A 17,032-nucleotide genomic window follows, 5' to 3' on the forward strand; every position below is an offset into this window, starting at 1 on the left:
TGTAAGATTTTTTTTGCAAATTATGGTGGAAAATAAGTATTTGGTCACCTACAAGCAATCAAGATTTCTAGCTCTCACAGACCTGTAACTTCTTCTTTAAGAGTCTCCTCTTTCCTTCACTCATTACCTGTAGTAATAGCACCTGTTTAAACTTGTTATCACTATAAAAAGACATCTGTGCACACCCTCAAACAGTCAGACTCCAAACTCCACTATGGTGAAGACCAAAGAGCTGTCAAAGGACACCAGAAACAAAATTGTAGCCCTGCACCAGGCTGGGAAGACTGAATCTGCAATAGGCAACCAGCTTGGATTGAAGAAATCAACTGTGGGAGCAATAATTAGAAAATGGAAGACATACAAGACCACTGATAATCTCCCTCGCTCTGGGGCTACACGCAAAATCTCACCCCGTGGGGTCAAAATGATCACAAGAACGGTGAGCAAAAATCCCAGAACCACGCGGGGGGACCTAGTGACTGAACTGCAGAGAGCTGGGACCAATGTTACAAAGCCTACCATCAGTAACACACTACGACGCCAGGGACTCAGATCCTGCAGTGCCAGACGTGTCCCACTGCTTAAGCCAGTACATGTCCCAGCCCGTCTGAAGTTTGCTAGAGAGCATTTGGATGATCCAGAAGAGTATTGGGAGAATGTCCTATGGTCTGATGAAACCAAACTGGAACTGTTTGGTAGAAACACCACTTTACGTGTTTGGAGGAAAAAGAATACTGAGTTGCATCCATCAAACACCATACCTACTGTAAAGCATGGGGGTGGAAACATCATGCTTTGGGGCTGTTTCTCTGCAAAGGGGCCAGGATGACTGATCCGGGTACATGAAAGAATGAATGGGGCCATGTATCGTGAGATTTTGAACCTCCTTCCATCAAGCAAGGGCATTGAAGATGAAACGTGGCTGGGTCTTTCAACATGACAGTGATCCAAAGCACACGCCAGGGCAACGAAGGAGTGGCTTTGTAAGAAGCATTTCAAGGTCCTGGAGTGGCCTAGCCAGTCTCCAGATCTCAACCCTATAGAAAACCTTTGGAGGGAGTTGAAAGTATGTGTTGCCAAGCGACAGCCCCAAAACATCACTGCTCTAGAGGAGATCTGCATGGAGGAATGGGCCAACATACCAACAACAGTGTGTGCCAACCTTGTGAAGACTTACAGAAAACGTTTGACCTCTGTCATTGCCAACAAAGGACATATAGCAAAGTATTGAGATGAAATTTTGTTACTGACCAAATACTTATTTTCCACCATAATTTGCAAATAAAATTCATACAAAATCAGACAATGTGATTTTCTGGATTTGTTTTCTCATTTTGTCTCTCATAGTTGAGGACTACCTATGATGTAAATTACAGACGCCTCTCATCTTTTTAAGTGGTGGAACTTGCACTATTGGTGACTGACTAAATACTTTTTTGCCCCACTGTATATATCCTATTAATATTATAAATGTGAAAGTTTGTGGGTTTGTGTGTTTGGATGTTTGCATGTTCGGATGTTTGTTCCTCAATCACGGAAAAACCGCTCCACCGATTTGGCTGAAATTTTCCACAAACATAGTTAATACACCCGATTAAACAATAGGCTACTTTTCGTCACAATAGCGCACATACGTTTGTGCCAGGAACCCCACAAAACCCAAACTCACACCACCATCTCTGCAATCTCACACACTTTGGACCATAGCAAGCCACAAAATTCATATTGCCCTCTACAGCAGAGGTCAGCAACCCCACACAATCACATATACATATACTTTACCACTTTGCCCCTCACCTTAACGATACTCCAGGAGGCGCTCTATAACGCTCTGGAGCAGCCATGTTTGCCGACCCCCACCGCTCTGACAATCCGCGATACCACCCACCCATGTCAATACCCCTAGGAGGTCTAATAAATGCAAAAAAAAAAAAGGTTAAAAAAAGTAAAAAAAATATATAAAAAATAAATAAAAAGGATTAAAAATTCAAATCACCCCCCTTTCCCTAGAACACATATAAAAGTAGTTAAAAACTGTGAAACACATACATGTTAGGTATCCCCACGTCTGAAATCGCCCGCTCTACAAAGCTATACAAATATTTTTCCTGTTCGGTAAACGCCGTAGCGGGAAAAATGGTCAAAAGTGCCAAACCGCCATTTTTTCACTGTTTTGATTCTGATAAAAATTTGAATAAAAAGTGATCAAAGCAATAACATTTCCCAAAAATGGTAGAACTACAAAGTACACCCAGTCCCGCAAAAAAAAAAAACGCCCTATACATCCCCGTACACGCACGTATAAAAAAGTTACGGCTGTTGGAATATGGCGACTTTTCAAAAAATAATATTTTAACACAGTTTTGGATTTTTTTTAAGGGGTCAAAATGTAAATAAAACCATATAAATTTGGTATCCCCGGCATCGTAACGAAACACAGAATACAGGGGACATGTCATTTTGGTTGCACAGTGAACGCCGTAAAACCAAAGCCCGTAAGAAAGTCGCAGAAATGCATTTTTTCTTCAAATCCACCCCATTCTGAATTTTTTCCCTGCTTCCCAGTACATTATATAGAATAAATAATGGTGGCATCATGAAGAAAAGAGATAAAAAAGTTATGGGGTAAAGGAGGGGAGTCAAAAACGAAAATCAAAAAATGCCATCGGCGGGAAAGGGTTAACTTCAAATACCTCTGTCCCAAAGTCACTATGTAAAGTTTCTCACAACACCGTATATATAGCAGCTCAAATACAAATTAACTTCAACACAAAAGTCTCACGTATTCTCTGAATTATAGCAACAACAAGATACAAAGTTACATTTCATATCCCATACCTTATACACACTATGAAAACCTTACCCACGCCTGTATATACCCACTTCTACAATCACCGCAGACGAAGTCGCGGGTACCAGCTAGTATGTACATATACCCAAATGACCCCTCTTTCTTAGATCCCATATAAAAATAATCATATGTGGCATCACCACATATCCAAATAACTAAACAGTCAAAAATATAAAAGTATTAATCTGATATGCTTTGATGCTGTAACAGACAAAAATCAATGGGGCCACACGGTGGCTCAGTGATTAGCAAATCCCGCCAAGGACAAAAAACCATCTGCAAGGAGTTTGTATGTTCTCCCCATGTTTGCAAGGATTTCCATCCCATATTCCAAAAAGACATACTGATAGGGGGAAAAAAAGTACATTGTGGGGCTCACAATCTACATTTAAAAAAAAAAAAAAATCAAATGCAGAAATTACTGTTTGGCCACTTTTCCCTTCCTCCAAAAAAAAATTAAAATGAATAAAATGTGATACGTACTGCATAATGATACCAATAAAAATGTCAGCTTGCCACACAAAAAAATAGCACTAATACAGCACTGTAGAAGGAAATATAAAAATGTTATTGTGTTCGGAAAATGACAATGCAAAAAACATTATTTTGAAAATCACTGGGATCATACAGATCCACAGAATGAAGCGAACGGATCATTTTTATTGCACAGTGAACACTGTAAATACAAAATATATAAGAAAATGTCACAAATTAGGTTTTACGCTTTTCCCTTACCCTTTAAAATGGTTTTTTTTTCTGGCTTATCAGTACATTGTATGGAATATTAATTAGTGCCGATAGGAAGTACAATCCTGATATAACTATGTAAATGTCAAAATATATAAGTTATGGCTTATATGTCTCATTTCTTCAGGTGCGGGTCTCGTGACATCTCTTATCATGGAGAACGTTGCCTTGATGTTCTGGTAAGTCGGCTGAAGCTCCAAAGTCTTTTCATATGGGGTGACTAGAGATGAGCGAACACTGTTCGGATCAGCCGTTCCAAACAGCACGCTCCCATAGAAATGAATGGAAGCACCTGGCACGTACGCTTTGTCGGCGGCCGGCCGGCGTCACAGGTGCTTCCATTCATTTCTATGGGAGCGTGCTGTTCGGAACGGCTGATCTGAACAGTGTTCGCTCATCTCTAGGGGTGACCACTGCTATAAATATTGTACTTTAATATATACCTCTTGCAGATCCCAGATTCTCATCTACATGGCTATGAAGTGTGGCCAATGAATGGGACCGAGCCTGATTATGTGATACCGGATGGCGTAGGTGTTCTCAATACAGACTTCCTCTTATACGTAAAAGTAGCGCAGACAGAGAAATGTGCTTTATGGGTGAGTGATAACTAACAAAAATTAGAATTGGCATAGAAAATAGTCCATTGATATTTAAAGGGCATGTCCATCTTTGAACAGCAATTAACTTTTTAGTGATATAATTTACTTTATCTACATAAAGTATTAAGTCATTTTGTAAATACTTTGTTTTAATTATGTAGGGCTGATCCTTAGTTATAACCTGGATTGTAGTCCTGAACTTCATTTACAGATCTGCAGGTCTCAAAGCCCTGAGCATTTTAGGCTAATGTAATGTATGTGAACCACTTGCCCTAGTTATGTGTATTCTGAGCAATGAAGTCTTTATATTGTAGACTGTACAGTAATCTGATGTAGAACAAGATAAAAGTGGCCATATAAATTAAATTAATATCAACTAAACTGGTCGATTTCCAGAGGAATAGCCAAGCATCTAAGGGTCCACATCCAACCATTCATATCACATTTTTACAACTGTTTACCGGATGTAAAGAAAAATGGAAGAAAACGGATGGCCTTCTGGTTACATAGAGATCAATGAGGAATCAGTTGTGCAGTATGTGATAGCAATCTGTATTCATTCTGTAACTGAGGTTAATGCATCAGCCCAAGTTACAGAAGAAATCAGAAAAAAAATGTTAAAATAACCACAAATGGTTTGTTACAAACTTATGGGGGGAACAATATGTAAAAAGAAATGCACTTTGTGCTATTAAAAATACCGTAATAATACTTTTTTGTTTACATTTTTCCACATATTAAAAAACGAAAATAATGCAAAAATAAAAATGACATAAAAATAAAGTGTCACCAAAAAAACATGCAAGAATATTTGAAAAACCCAAATGAAAAAAAAAATTGTTATAACCAAGGTAGCTATAGCGAGTTCAGGAGTAGTAGTTGCTACTAGGCCCTGGAGCCTGAGGGGGCCCCAAAGGTCAATTTGACACAGACAAAAAAACACTATTTAAAGTGCTATAACGTAGGTAGGGTGCCCAATACAGATTTAACAGGGCCCCTACCTACCTTCAAATTAAGCTTTTGGTTTTAGTACTCAAAAGGTACTAAATCCAAAATATGTATCCGGTCATGAACAAGAGAATATGGCCTAGTCATGAAGTGGTTAATGAGCCACTGAGATGTTACATTTTCCTCTAGAAGGAGCCCTGCTTTACACAGCATTGCTATCCAGATTATATATTGATACAAGCTTCACCTTGGCACTGATACTGCAGTATAAAGCTGGGGCCACACACACATGGCAAATCCCAAAACACACCCGAAGGATTGTAAATCTTTGTACCACTCAGATTATAAGCAAATACAGCTCAACTGCAATTTCACTTATTTTGGCACCACATATACTGAATAGCCCCAGCCGAAGGACAACAGGCAACTTCATAAAGCGTTCTTTATTTTTGAGGATACTGTGAATACCTGTTGACTGATTCAGCAAAGTATTGACAGACTGACAGAACAATATATTTAGGATTTCTTAAGTGGATTTACTATCTATTAAATGGACATTATATCTAGAAAGTGGATGTACTATTTATTAAGTGGCTGTACTATTTATTAAGTGGATGTACTATTTATTACATGCATATACTATTTATTAAGTGGATGTACTATTTATTAAGTGGATGTACTATTTATTACATGCATATACTATTTATTAAGTGGTTGTTTAACTATTAAATGGATTTTATTAAATGGATATTATATCTAGAAAGTGGATGTACTATTTATCAAGCGGACTTACTATTTATCAAGCGGACTTACTATTTATCAAGTGGATGTACTATTTAGTATGTGGATGTACTGTATATTAAGTGGATATATTATTTATTACTTGCATATGCTATTTATTAAGTGGATGTATTTCTTATTATGTGGTTATACTATTTATTAAGTGGATGTACTATTTATTATGTGGATATATTATTTACTATTTCGGTGCGCTATTTACTACAGGTGTGTACTATTTATTATGTGGACATATTACTTACTATAGGGGTGTACTATTTATTATGTGGATATACTATTTCATGATCACTGTAACATTAAATTTCAATTTGACTTGACCCAGGACCCTATGGAAACAAATGTCTCTTTCCTGCTTCTACAAAGTAAATATAATACAGTGATAGTGAAACATCTTGTATGTCGCCCCCTAGTGTATCTATGAATTCACTTCTTCCACTGATGCTTTAAATACTTTTCTCTATGTACTGTATATTGTAAAAGTACTGTAGCTTTTTTAAGTATACATTTTTCTTTTTGTTTATTATTAGGAGTAATCTTGGGGCGCTTCTATATTTTACTGTTTACTGCAGGTTTCCTTACTACATTTTATATATTGTAATGACGGACAGACAGATGGATGGACACAGCTTCATAATACAGAAAGGCACCTTGTTCAAGATTATAGATCATGTGTTACTTCAACTCTTCTCTCATCACCTTGTTTCACCTTCTTAGCCCTCAGTTATTGCCTATGCTTCATACTGTCAGCTGGACCACTCGGGTCGTCCTATTGCTGGTGTTATTGTGTTTTGCCCAAAGCGCCTTAGAGATGGAATATTCCAACATCAGCACATTGTACAGGTATCTAAAAGTCAGCTTCATATGAACTGTATGAGATCTATTTTATTTAGAAAAGTCAATGGCTCCCCATGGAACAGAGGATAAATGACTACTCGATTCAGGTCTGACAGCTGAGAACCCCACTGATGCTGAGAAAGGGAGTGTATTACCCTCCATTATCAATGAAGATGGATATAGGCATGTCCCTGCTGGGCAGGACACATCCTTGTTACCATACACTTCAATTGGAGCGCTGGAGATAGTCAAAGTGCAGCACTTGTCTTTGTGGCATAACCCCTTTAAGAGACTTGCAAGGAAGTATCATTCTGAGATTCAGTACTACAAATAGGTGAAAGGCCTTCCCTTGGTTGGGGACCTAATTTCTCTCAATCCCATGTACTAGAACCAAAAGTCCTGTCTATAGTTGTAGTTGTATATAGTTATATCATTTATTGTGGCTAGAGATGAGCGAACACTGTTCAGATCAGCCGTTCCGAATAGCACGCTCCCATAGAAATGAATGGAAGCACCCGGAACGGCGACCGGCCGCCGGAAAAGTGTATGTGCCAGGTGCTTCCATTCATTTCTATGGGAGCGTGCTATTCGGAACGGCTGATCCGAACAGTGTTCGCTCATCTCTATGGAGGACACTTCTCTGTATGTCTCTGGAGCAGAAGTGTAACTTGAAGCCCTTGGGTCCCAGTGCAAATTCTGTACCAAGCCCTGCAAATAAATGTATCATTTATAGTACGTACAAATGGACCCAAACAATTTTACTGAGTTGGTCACGCTCAATTATCAACCATATATTGTTTTCAAAACACCCAATAGAACTGCAGATATACAAGTAAGTCTAGTAAAGAGTTAAAACTTAATCTTTAATTAATAATACTATAAAAACTACTTGTCCGGACAAATCAAAACCTAAAAGAAAATAAATATAACTGCTTACTTAAGAACTTACTAGAAGTATATCCTTTTCAAGGCACGTTCCATAAGGGGTAAAATGAAAACTTCTGTTCAGGATCTATTTCGGGCAATATCTCTGACTAGTAAGGGATACCCGAGATAGTGAATTAACATTATTCTTGAGCCTGAATTTAGGGGACATAACCGATACCCATTCACAAACAAGTGATCCCCGCTATATATAGGTTGATATAGGAGGATCCCACTTTCTTTAGGCAGATAGATCTTTTTTATGCACTACTCCTCTATTCACAATGGAATTCATACCCATGGGGGCTCTTGTATGGAGTAACTCAATTCCAGTAGTAGGCAGTTATATTTATTTTCTTTTAGATCTTTGTTCGTCCTGACAAGGAGTTTATGTTTTTATAGTATTATTAATTAAAAGTTAAGTTTTAACTCTTTACCAGACTTACCAACATATATCTGCAGAAACCTATCTGTTCTGTTAGGTATCATTTATAGTACAAGTCTCTTCATATCAGAAAACGATAACACATGACCCCTCTAAAAAACCTGGGCCTGGGTACAACTGGACCCCCTCAAGTTGTGCCCCAGTTCTGGGGGAATTCAGTACACTAATATTCTGTTCGCCGGTTCACTAAAATGGTTACTAATTTTTCAACAAACTTTGCATAAATCACTAGTATGGACTCTCTCATGATTTAGAATAGAAGTATCTATAGAAGTCTTTGGAGAGGGGCCGAGAAAGAATTGAGCAGGATTAATGCCCAAAGTACTTCATCCACATCACTACACATAAGAACTTCTTATATATGTCCTACATGGTTTGGTCTAGGACTGTCTCTGAGAGAGTGAGAGAGTTATGGAGTAGATTCTACTGTTGTTATTGTGTGTAGCTAGTCTACACTCACCAGCTCAGGGAGAACTGCAAACTACACATAAAGCCTGCAAAAGGGAATACTGCTAAAAACTGCAGAAGTCACATATTGGCCAAAAATAGTGTTATTCCCCATGTACACAAATTGTACTATTGATTTATGCAAAGTAGGTACAACGGTTGCGTACACTAAACCAATTTCTTTTCATAATTTCAGGTCTGCCTACATGAGATCCTTCATGCCCTTGGATTCTCTAGCAGTCTTTTTAAACATTGGATGGACTGCAGTTTTTCAGGTGATAAATTCATTTTGACATGATACTATTATATTTAATTACAACATTTCTAAATCTATTTTTTATAAAATATAATTAAAGCCATATTCAGATTGCCATTTTGTGACCACAGTACTGAGACCCTTTCTGATCAGTTGTATTTGGTTAATTTGGACCATTAAATGAACATTAAAGTGCAGTATTGTTATGATCATCTGAATATGACCTAAGGGTTAGTCAGATAGCCATCATTTGCAGCCATATGCCGTCCATATTCTCTACACACAGCACACAGTCCTATTGCTTTTATAGATCCATGCTTGATGTGAAAAACAAAACAATCATTATTTAAACCAAATTGCCACATTTTCATAGAGATACAATATATTGCCGTATTTACATAAGTAGTTCAGTGTATCATATAAGGATATGCAGGTTAAACAATAAAGTACATTAGTAAATTAGTATAATGGTAACTATATAATTGTCTGCTACATACAAGGCAGGCAAACATAAACATTAAAACATATTGTTAGATTGCCATCATTTTCTTGAATCCATGACATCTATGACCATCCAATCCAGGTGCTGTACATGGATTTTCTCTAACCCATAGACTTTAATGGGCATGTTTGATCTTACAAGTGGAACAAACTAAAGCATCCATTGGTCCCTGGAAAAAAAATGGATGTTTCCATGCAACCATTAAAACCGATGGGACCTTGTGCTGCCTATGAAAAACACAGACTGCACGTGGTCATGAATAACGGATACCAGAATAAGGGGCTAAAGGTGTGGTCTGAATTGCTGAATTATATATTTTACAACAGGCTGATTATGTGCAATGGCTAAATAAGTCTTTTAATGGCAATATATTGTCATCAAATGACATATTGTAACATAGTAACAAAGTTGATAAGGTTGGATAAAGACCATCAGTTCCAAATTATAAAGCTACCATGTCAATCCACAGGAAGGCAAAAAAAACCAACCCATTATGCCTTCGCCAGTTTCCAAGTTAGGGGAAAAATTCCTTCCCAATTCCAAATTTGGCAATCAGAATAAATCCTTGGATCAACATCCCATCCCAAATAACTAGTACCCATAACTTGTCCCTACACACTTGTCCTCTCTTGAACTTGTGCATCACCACATCCTGTAGAAGCAAGAACCATAATCTCACTGCTCTTATTGTAAAGAAGCCCCATCTGTGACTGCAGTAAAGCCTTTTTTCCTCCAGACGTAGAGAATACCCCCTTGCACATGTGTAGGTCTAAAGAGATCAACAGAAATATCCCTTTATTGTCCATTCATATAATTGCACATTGCTTTTAGGTCACCAAGCCATGCCTCTTTTTTGGTAAGTGGCGACGGTGATGTAAAAATGCTGTTTGAACCCAAATTGGGGCAGATTTACAAAACTGTCTAAGGCTAAGAATCCACGTTGTGGGAATGCAGTGTTTTTTTGTTGTTGCAGATTTTACAGTGTTTTTTTTCTTTTTTTAGCCAATGTCAGGAGTGGATTTAACAGAAGGGAAAGTCTGTGTTTCCTTTTTATTTTCCATTCCTTTTCAAACCACTCCTTAATTTGGCTCAAAAAACTGCAGCAAAATCTGGAACAAAAATTCTGCATCTCCACAATGTGGGGTCTTAGTCTAAAAGTAAATCTATTTATATTGCCCATAGCAACCACTCACAGGTAAGCTTTAAGTTTTCAAGAGCACTATAAGAATTAAAAGCTGTTCTGTGATTGGTTGCGGTGGGCAACAAAGAACTACATTTTAAATCAAGTTTTAAGTGAAACGTATTGGGGCACATTTAGTATTGCACATACCAATTTTGTGAGTTTGTGACTTAACATGAGACATATACTTTGAAGTTTTCCTAAATCTCCCCCATTCATTTTACATTTTTTCATGCACTACTTTATTCTATGTACACTTGAAAAAGGGGTTTATACCCTAAAACACGTGGAGTGTTGTTGACAAATAAAGCATGTTCGGAACTTAACCATCCCGGGTGAAGCGCTGATCCTTTTTTCTAACCCATTAAGGCAGTGGCGGATCCAGGGTTTGCGGGGCCCTGGGTAATTGACTTTGGCGGGGCCCTACGCGCAGCGCGCCGCAGCAAATTAGGCCCCGCCCACTTTTATGTTGACTCCGCCCATTCTCATTCATTTTTCATGTGATTCCACACAGTATAATCCACCTACAGTCACCCGTAAATTATATGTCCCCCCTCCATCTCTCCCCATTTTCATATACACCCTTCATCTACCCCTAGTTTCATGTCCCCCCCTCTATCTCTGTCCCCAGTTTCATGCCATTCTCCCCCTTTATCTGCCCACAGTTTCATGTCCCCCCGTCTCTGCCCCAGTGTCATGCTGTTCTCCCCCCTTCATCTGCCCCAATGTCATGCCATTCTCCCCCCCTTCATCTGCCCCAGTGTCATGCCATTCTCCCCCCCTTCATCTGCCCCAGTGTCATGCCATTCTCCCCCCCTTCATCTGCCCCAGTATCATGCCATTCTCCCCCCATCATCTGCCTCAGTGTCATGCCGTTCTCCCCCCTTCATTTGCCCCAGTGTCATGCCGTTTATTAGGAGTATTTAGGTTCTTTACTTTCTATTTTTCTTACCTGGGGAGTTTTTGGCTGCGCAGTGTCTGGGGTGGCATCCTGGCGCTGCGGGGTTGTCCTGTCGTGAGTATTGGTGCACACCTTCTGACTTTCACGCGCGCACTGCTGGTAGGCAGCTTTATCTCCTGGTTGATTAGTCTGTCCTCCCATTTGCACCTGGGAGGAGTGGTCTCTACTCTGTATTTAAACCCATGCCTCCCATGGTTCTGTGCTGAGTGTCGCTTTTACAGAGCTAGGCCTTAGCAGGAGGAGTAGGTGGTGTTCTGGGATAGAGGAAGTTCCGTGGTTGATTTTTGGGAGGTTTGGGTGAACGAGTTGGTTTGTGTGTTTTCCCTTCTGTGTTCACCAATCCTACCTCTGTGTGTATTGACTGTGTGAGTGAATTGCCTTATCCTTTGATTTCTACTCAGTTTCCCTGTGTTTGTTTCCTAGTGTAAGGTTCCTTCCCATATTGGTTTGGGGGAATCCTTTCCCACATTTTTCCTGTGTGCTGCTTGTGTTGTTAGTCAGCGCACACCCTTGTCAGTCCCTGTCAGTAGCAGCTTCACTTGTTCGTTAGGGGTGACCCCCTTTAGTCTCCAGTCCCTAGAGATCTTATAGGGCATTCCTTCTCCCACTTCCCTCTAGGCCTACGGTATCAGTGAGAGAGGAGCTGTCGGGGTCAGGCTTAGCCTGAGTACAGCCGACCCACACCCGTGAGGCAGGGACCGGGATAGCTAGTGGGAGTAGTGCAGGGCGAGATTCCCTACTGCTATCCCTTAGCCCCGTTGCAGCTACCTGGACTGACATAACAGTACACTCAGCCGGTAAAAAAAAAAAAAAAAAAAAAAGGTTCGTTTGCATTATGACGGACCTGAAACAGTTGTACCAGGCGGTGCAGCAGATTTCCACTGAGATGGAGGGGATCAAGCTACGAATGGATGCCATCCAAGCTTCTGGCGTATCTCAAGTACAGCAGTTGGCTCAACACACAGCCTCTCAGGTGGAGGGCATACAGAGGCAGGTGAGTAGCGCCCCTGTGGGTCGGCCTCTGGAGCCAAAAGTCAGCTTACCTGAACCCTTCCGAGGTAAGAGGTCAGATTTTTTCCGATTTCAAAAGGACTGTCTTTTGTATTTCCGGCTACGGCCGTTTTCCTCCGGTTCTGAGGTACAGAGAGTTGGGATTATTATTACTTTATTGAGAGATGATCCCCTCATCTGGGCACATTCGTTACCAGCCGACTCAGCTTGCTTACTAACTGTAGAGGCGTTTTTCTCCACAATGGGGTTACTGTATGACGACCCAGACAGGGTACGCACGGCTGAGTATAACCTATGACGTGTGGTGCAAGGGGATCACGCTATAGAGAAATATTGCACAGAGTTTCGTAGGTGGGCAGCAGAAGTACACTGGAATGACCCCGCTCTACTTAGTCAGTTTCAGACAGGGCTCTCGGACCAGGTTAAAGACCATCTAGTTTCTCACCCTGTTCCGGGAGATCTAGATGAGGCCATGCAGCTGGCAATTAGAGTTGGACGGCGCCTCCGGGAGCGTGGAGACAAGAGTCTTGGGGGGGCTTAGCCCTCCTCAACTCTCTGTTTTTAGAGAGGACCCGGGGGACCAACCCATGCAGATTGGGGCCACTGTGCGAAGTGCAAGACCCAAGAGTGAAGGGTCCCGCACAGTACGCTGTTTTGTGTGTGGAGGGATGGGACATGTAGCAAGGGTATGCCCCTCCAGAGAATGGTTCGCCAAGGAGAGTAATAACCCCAGGTCTATTGAGGGTGAAGGGAGAAAACCTACTAAGGAGGGAGGTGTGTATATTTCCTGTACTCAGACTGCCGGGTTGACCCTTGAAGGATGGGTAAATGGGCAGAAGTGCCGGATTTTGGTTGATTGTGGTTCGGCAGTCAACCTTATTGACTCAGAGTTTTGTGAGCAATTAAGGGTGAGTCCTTTGGTCTTGGAGTCTCAGATACCGGTGTGGGCTATTGATAAGACCCCTCTACAGCAAGCTGTCATCTCCAAACAGGTGGAGGGTTTGGAGTTTATTGTGGGTGGCCACAGGGAAGAGATTGACTTGTTCTTGTTGTCTAAGTTACCAGCACAAGTAGTGTTGGGGTGGCCCTGGCTGAAGCAGCATAACCCTATTATCAACTGGGAGACCGAGTCAGTAGTTTCTTGGGGGCAGGGGTGTAATGGTCGATGTCTGCCCATATCCGTTATGTCTTTGTCTATAGACAATTTGCCTCAAGAAATATGTGAGTTCAGGGAGGTCTTTGAGGAAAGGGCAGCCAAGACATTACCACCACATCGCACCTATGATTGCTCGATTAAATTTATACCTAATGCAGTGTTACCCAAGACAAGGTTGTAAAATCTCACTATTCCGGAGAGGGAGGCGCTCAAAGAGTATATTGAGGGGAGTCTAGAGATGGGGCATATTCGCCCATCTAAGTCCCCAGTAGCAGTGGGGTTTTTCTTTGTAAAGAAGAAAGATGGAGGGTTGCGCCCTTGTTTGGATTTTAGGGAGATTAACAAAATCACGGTGCGGAATCCCTATCCCATTCCGTTGATCTCGGATCTATTCAGCCAGATTACGGGAGCTCGCTGGTTTAGTAAAATAGATTTACGTGGGGCGTATAACTTGCTGAGAATCAAGAAGGGGGATGAGTGGAAAACAGCGTTTAACACACCCCTAGGACACTTTGAGAATCTTGTGATGCCTTTCGGTCTAACCAATGCGCCTGCGTTTTTTCAGAATTTTATTAATGATGTACTAAGTGCCGTCATAGGGAGGGGGGTTGTGGTCTATCTGGACGATATACTCATTTACACCCCGGATTTGGAGACTCATTGGGAGAGAGTGAGAGAGGTTTTAGATCTCCTGAGGGTTAACCAATTAAGTGCTAAGCTGGAGAAATGTGTGTTCGCGGTCAATAAATTATGTTTCCTTGGCTATATCCTATCGGACAAGGGGTTCGAGATGGACCCTGAGAAGGTCAGGGCAGTCTTGGAGTGGCCGCGACCCGAGAACCTAAAGGCGGTCCAACGGTTCTTAGGGTTCTCCAACTATTATCGCCAGTTTATCAAGGGATTTTCTGAGGTTGTGAAACCTATCTCGGACTTGACTAAGAAGGGGGCTGACTGTGCTAAGTGGTCGCCAGAGGCGCTAGCTGCATTTGAAGAACTGAAGAAGCGATTCTCGTCCGCTCCCATTTTGAGACAGCCGGATGAGAGGTTGGCCTTCCGAGTGGAGGTGGATGCCTCCTCGGTGGGGGTGGGAGCAGTACTTTCTCAGGAGTTCGAGGAGGGTACGCATCCCTGTGCCTTCTTTTCTAAGAAATTCTCTGCCTCTGAACGGAATTATGACATCGGAGATAGGGAACTACTAGCAATAAAACTAGCGTTCGAACATTGGCGTCATTTCCTGGAGGGGGCCAGAAGGCCAGTCCAGGTATTTACTGACCACAAGAATTTGATTTATCTTGGGTCGGCGAAGAGATTAAATGCACGGCAGGCCAGATGGGCTCTATTTTTTGCGCGGTTCCATTTTAACGTGACTTATGTGCCGGGTTCAAAGAATGTTAAGGCTGATGCTTTATCCCGGTATATGTCGACTGAGGAGGAACGAGAGGCGCCTGCCACTATTCTTGGGGATGGAGTGGTGGTAGCAGTATTGGGCGCGAAATTGGAGAAGGCCTTGATCGAAGCGCAACACGCTGCACCTTCCAAGATACCTAGAAACAAGCTTTTTGTCCCAACTACTCTCCGACAAAGTCTCCTGAGGGAGTGTCACGAGTCGGTTCTTGCTGGTCACCCGGGGGTTTCAGAGACCATGAGATTGGTGTCTAGGAATTTTTGGTGGCCAGGGTGGAGTAATGAGGTCTTGCAGTTTGTTCAAAATTGTTCGGTCTGTGCAAGAGCCAAGGCGTTGCATACCCATCCCCACGGTCTTCTACATCCATTGGAACCTCCTAAGGCACCTTGGACTCATCTGTCTATGGATTTCATCACGGGCCTTCCGGTGTCTAAGGGTTTCACGGTCATTTGGGTAGTCGTTGACCGCTTCACGAAAATGTGCCATTTGATCCCGTTTTCCAGGCTGCCATGTGCCAAGACACTATCTGAGGCGTTTATTAAAGAAATTGTAAGGTTGCATGGTCTTCCTGAGGAGATCGTTTCGGACAGGGGACCGCAATTTGTGGCTAAATTCTGGCGGGCTTTTTGCAGCAGGTTGGGAGTTACACTGTCGTTTTCCTCCGGGTTTCACCCAGAGTCTAACGGACAAACAGAGAGGAAGAATCAGGATGTGGAACAGTTTTTGAGGTGTTTTGTTCGAGAGAACCAGAATAATTGGGCTGCCTTTCTCCCCCTGGCAGAATTTTCCCTAAACAACCATGATTCCAATGCCACAGGTACCACACCTTTTTTTTGCTCCGGTGGTAGACATCCTGTTTTCGGAGTATTTTCTTCCATTTCTTCCCCAGTTCCGGAGGAGGAGCTATTTTCTAAAAAGCTGCAAGGGGTATGGTCCCGTATCCGAGAGAATCTGGTGCGGGCGTCGCACCAGGCTAAGGTCCAGGCGGATCGGAAGAGAGGAGAGTTGCAGTTCTTCCCTGGTGAGATGGTTTGGTTGTCCACCAAGAATATCAGGTTGAAGGTTCCTAGCAAGAAGCTGGGTCCCAGATTTGTGGGTCCTTTTAAGATCATCAAGATGGTAAATGAAGTGGCGGCGCAGCTGCAACTACCTAAAAGGTGGAAGATAAACCGGGTCTTCCATGTCTCCTTGTTAAAGAAGGCCAAGAAGGGAACGTCTCCAGTTAAGGTTCCACCAGTTTCTGAGTCCGGGGAGTATGAGATATCCCGAGTTCTGGATAGCAGATATGTTCGGGGGAAGCTATGGTATCTGGTGGCATGGAAGGGATACGGTCCTGAGGATAATTCTTGGGTCCTGGAGTCGGATGTGTCAGCTCCCAGACTCGTGGAGAAATTCCACAAGGAGTTCCCGAAGAAGGATGCTCCTAGAGAATCCGGAGTCTTCTCCTTGAGGGGAGGATCCTGTTAGGAGTATTTAGGTTCTTTACTTTCTATTTTTCTTACCTGGGGAGTTTTTGGCTGCGCAGTGTCTGGGGTGGCATCCTGGCGCTGCGGGGTTGTCCTGTCGTGAGTATTGGTGCACACCTTCTGACTTGCACGTGCGCACTGATGGTAGGCAGCTTTATCTCCTGGTTGATTAGTCTGTCCTCCCATTTGCACCTGGGAGGAGTGGTCTCTACTCTGTATTTAAACCCATGCCTCCCATGGTTCTGTGCTGAGTGTCGCTTTTACAGAGCTAGGCCTTAGCAGGAGGAGTAGGTGGTTATCTTGGATAGAGGAAGTTCCGTGGTTGGTTTTGGGGAGGTTTGGGTGAACGAGTTGGTGTGTGTGTTTTCCCTTCTGTGTTCACCAATCCTCCCTCTGTTTATAATTGACTGTGTGAGTGAATTGCCTTATCCTTTGATTTCTACTCAGTTTCCCTGTGTTTGTTTCCTAGTGTAAGGTTCCTTCCCATATTGGTTTGGGG

General features: G+C 42.1%; 1 protein-coding gene across 1 annotated transcript in view; it reads left to right on the top strand.

The window, feature by feature from the left end:
- The window catches only part of CIROP (ciliated left-right organizer metallopeptidase), a 37,773-nt gene that overhangs the window by 2,561 nt on the left and 18,180 nt on the right, over positions 1-17,032 (top strand). Inside the window, exons 3-6 of the mRNA XM_075276841.1 lie at positions 3,726-3,777; positions 4,051-4,197; positions 6,661-6,786; positions 8,793-8,871. Of these exons, the coding sequence (XP_075132942.1) occupies positions 3,726-3,777; positions 4,051-4,197; positions 6,661-6,786; positions 8,793-8,871 (404 nt within the window). The remainder of the gene's footprint in view (positions 1-3,725; positions 3,778-4,050; positions 4,198-6,660; positions 6,787-8,792; positions 8,872-17,032) is intronic.

This window comes from Leptodactylus fuscus, chromosome 1, assembly GCF_031893055.1.
Source record: "Leptodactylus fuscus isolate aLepFus1 chromosome 1, aLepFus1.hap2, whole genome shotgun sequence".
In the NCBI taxonomy this organism is placed as follows: domain Eukaryota; kingdom Metazoa; phylum Chordata; class Amphibia; order Anura; family Leptodactylidae; genus Leptodactylus; species Leptodactylus fuscus.